The 3,164-nt window shown below is 57.0% G+C and overlaps 1 protein-coding gene across 1 annotated transcript in view; it reads left to right on the forward strand.

The window, feature by feature from the left end:
* LOC103603591 (mothers against decapentaplegic homolog 6-like) overlaps nt 1–3,164 on the forward strand; it is a gene marked incomplete at its 3' end in the record, with an annotated part of 13,995 nt that overhangs the window by 1,330 nt on the left and 9,501 nt on the right. Inside the window, exon 2 of the mRNA XM_008588152.1 lies at nt 3–312. Coding sequence (XP_008586374.1) covers nt 3–312 — 310 coding nt within the window. The remainder of the gene's footprint in view (nt 1–2; nt 313–3,164) is intronic.

A 3,164-nucleotide genomic window follows, 5' to 3' on the forward strand; every position in this document is an offset into this window, starting at 1 on the left:
CCGTGCGCGTCCTGACCGTCACGTACTCGCTGCTGAAGCGGCTCAAGGAGCGCTCGCTGGACACGCTGCTGGAGGCGGTGGAGTCCCGCGGCGGCGTGCCGGGCGGCTGCGTGCTGGTGCCGCGCGCCGACCTCCGCCTGGGCGGCCAGCCCGCGCCGCCGCAGCTGCTGCTCGGCCGCCTCTTCCGCTGGCCAGACCTGCAGCACGCCGTGGAGCTGAAGCCCTTGTGCGGCTGCCACAGCTTCGCCGCCGCCGCCGACGGCCCCACCGTGTGCTGCAACCCCTACCACTTCAGCCGGCTCTGCGGACCAGGTGAGCGCGCCGCGCCGGCCTGGGGGCACCGGTCCCCCTCCCCGCCCCCTAACGTGGCCTTCCCTCGATCCGATCCGTGAGACATCGGGCGGGCACGCGCGGCTGTGGGTGCTCCCCCGGGTGTCCCTGGAGCGTGGGAACCGCCGGGGGAGGCGTCTCACCCCGGCCGAGGGGAGTGGGTGTCCGAGCATACACATCAAATGGCAACTTCACCTTAAGGCTCCGGGAGAACTTCAAAGGGTACACGTCGGAGTTTTCTCTGTGCAGCTTCAGGGACGTACTGTAGGCTCCAACTTGACAAACAGTGGAAGAGGAGGGCAGGCCAAGGAGAAGCCAAAGAAATAAGTGCCATTCCCACCCTCACCCCCTCACCCCCCAGTTTGGGAATTTACCCCCAGTCTGTGCCTAGGCTTCTAGTATTTGTATGCATAAGCTTATACCCACGCTATACTTTTCCATACCCAAGTAGCTATAAGTTGTGAAATTGTGGAGACAAATCGTGGCTACAGTTCAAAGTATTCGTAAAACGTCTCCTTGTTCTTTGCTTTTGTAGGGTAGCTCCTTTCTCCGAATGGAGACTATCATCTTGCCCTGATTATTCCCAGTATTTCTTGGGTGTCGAATACCAGGGTCCTCCATCAGCATCATTCTCAATTGGGGTGCTCAGCTTTTCTATAGAGCTGAGAGTCCTGGAGGCATCAGTGAGTAGGCAAGGAAGCCAGATATTTTATTACCTCTGAGAACTGCCCCCGCTTTTTGTTCTCCTTCTGTGATTTCCTGCACACACCCTACCCCCAGCCTTGCTTACCTGGGCAGGCCCTGGGTGCTGAGCAGAGATGAAGACAGGTGGAAGTCCCTGGCAGGCACTGCAGGGAACACACATTTTAGCATGCTGGTAGCATCTTAGGGATGTATGTGAATCTATTAGGTGGCATTGGGGGCTTTGGCAGAGTTAGAGGCTGTTGGCCCTGGAAGGGCTCTGAATTCCTCATCAGCCTGGGGCACACAGAGGGTCAGTGTGGAAGGGGAAGGTGGATGTAGGATCTTGGATTTGTCCCAGGTGTCTTGTGTTGCATGCAGGGTAGAGGCTGGAGGGGAAAGGTAGTTCCTAAATAGAGGGCATTGATGGGCATGGATGGGGAGGGGCAGCGTTGATCAGGCACACTGCTTCCTTCATGGTCACGCCAGGCCCAATTTAGGGGCTTTGGGTGGTCCCTGACTGGTGGCCCATGCTGGGCTACGTGTGCACTTTTTCCTCTTCTTGACAACTTCCCTTAGAAGTAAGTGGCTTTCTCCTCATGGTCACGCCAGGCCCAATTTAGGGGCTTTGGGTGGTCCCTGACTGGTGGCCCATGCCGGGCTACGTGTGCACTTTTTCCTCTTCTTGACAACTTCCCTTAGAAGTAAGTGGCTTTCTCCCCTCTGCTACCCCTGTGTCTAGGGAAGGGGGACCTATCTGTGGTTTTCTTTTCCCTGGTCATTTTTTTTAGTGGAAGATGGATGGTGGGGCCCACTCCACTCTTCTAGAAGGCCCTGGCAGGTATTTTCTCTCTCACCATGTCAGTGTGCCAGCAAATGTTTGTTGAGCACTTAGTGCCAGGCACTGTGTTGGGTGCTGTAGCTGGCACAGCAGAAATATGAGTAGGATCTGTGCCCTCAAGAAACATAATCCTACATGAGGAGATGGGGAAGGATGGGGGGAGAAGGGAAGTGGGCAGGGCCAGGTCAGTGGGTCTGAACTACTAGATGTGCTGAGGGGTGTGTATGTAATAGGATCATCTCCAGGAGCTGCACAGCGCTAACCTGGAGCCAGGCCTTGGGGGATGGGTCAGAGAAGGAAAGTCAAGGTGCCAAGAAAGCTCAGGTGGGTGGGCAGGAATGGGAGGAGTGAAAAAGTTGGAGACAATAGACAGCATCCACTCCTGCTCCTAGTCCTTGGACTAGGAGTTGGCCTGGATGTTGGTTTGAGTTTGGTAGGTTTGGACAGGTATAGGTGGAGGGAGACCTGTCAAGCTGCAGTAGAACGGTTCTAAGGACCGAGTCCCTCTGCCCAGCCAGTAACCGGCAGGCTGACCTTGGATGAGTTACCTCCCTGTCAGTCTCCCCACTGGTCAGTGCAGGTGGTTCTAGGAACATCTCCACATCTGATTCTGGACTGAGCATTGGGACTTGACTCCCCCCCCCGCAGGAGGTGCTATTGCAGGGGCTGCTTCTTTGCTAGCTGCTAGCCTATGGGACCCCATTCAGCCACCTTGGGGGCAGCTGGGAGGACTGATGGTCTGGGAGGAGTTTCCAATATGTGCTAGGTTGACCCTCTTGCCTCTGGGACTGAGAACTGGAGGAGCCCTTTGCTGCTGCCTGCCCCGCCCCTGCCGTCTGGCCGCCAGCCTGGCTCCCGTAGCTGGGCGGGCACATAGCTGGGGCTCAGCCGTGCGCGTCCTGATAAGGAGACTGCTCCTTCCCGGGCTCTGGGGGAGAGTGGTGGGGCAGACAGACACACACACACAGTATAGGCACACAGCTAGAGAGCAAAGTACAATGGAACACCTAGCACTGAGGGACTGAAGGACACCCACCTGGTACCAGTCACTCTGTGTCCCCAGTGACAGGGGGTCCCTTTTTGGGCAGTGTAGACCTCTGCTGTTCAGAGCCAGTCCTGCTCCATCCATCAACTTGCTTTGGGCCCTTAGGGTAAGTTTTCCCTCCCTGGACCTCTTAGCCCATCTGTAAAGTAGGGGGCTAGAGAGAATCCTTGAGTTCTGACAGGCAGATTCCTGGCTAAACAGGCCTTCCTCTTCTCCACTCCCTCTCCCCCATGCGTGTCTCAGAAATTGGGGTCCTCAGCAGAGGCC

Source organism: Galeopterus variegatus, unplaced genomic scaffold, assembly GCF_000696425.1.
Source record: "Galeopterus variegatus unplaced genomic scaffold, G_variegatus-3.0.2 Scaffold4688, whole genome shotgun sequence".
NCBI lineage: Eukaryota > Metazoa > Chordata > Mammalia > Dermoptera > Cynocephalidae > Galeopterus > Galeopterus variegatus.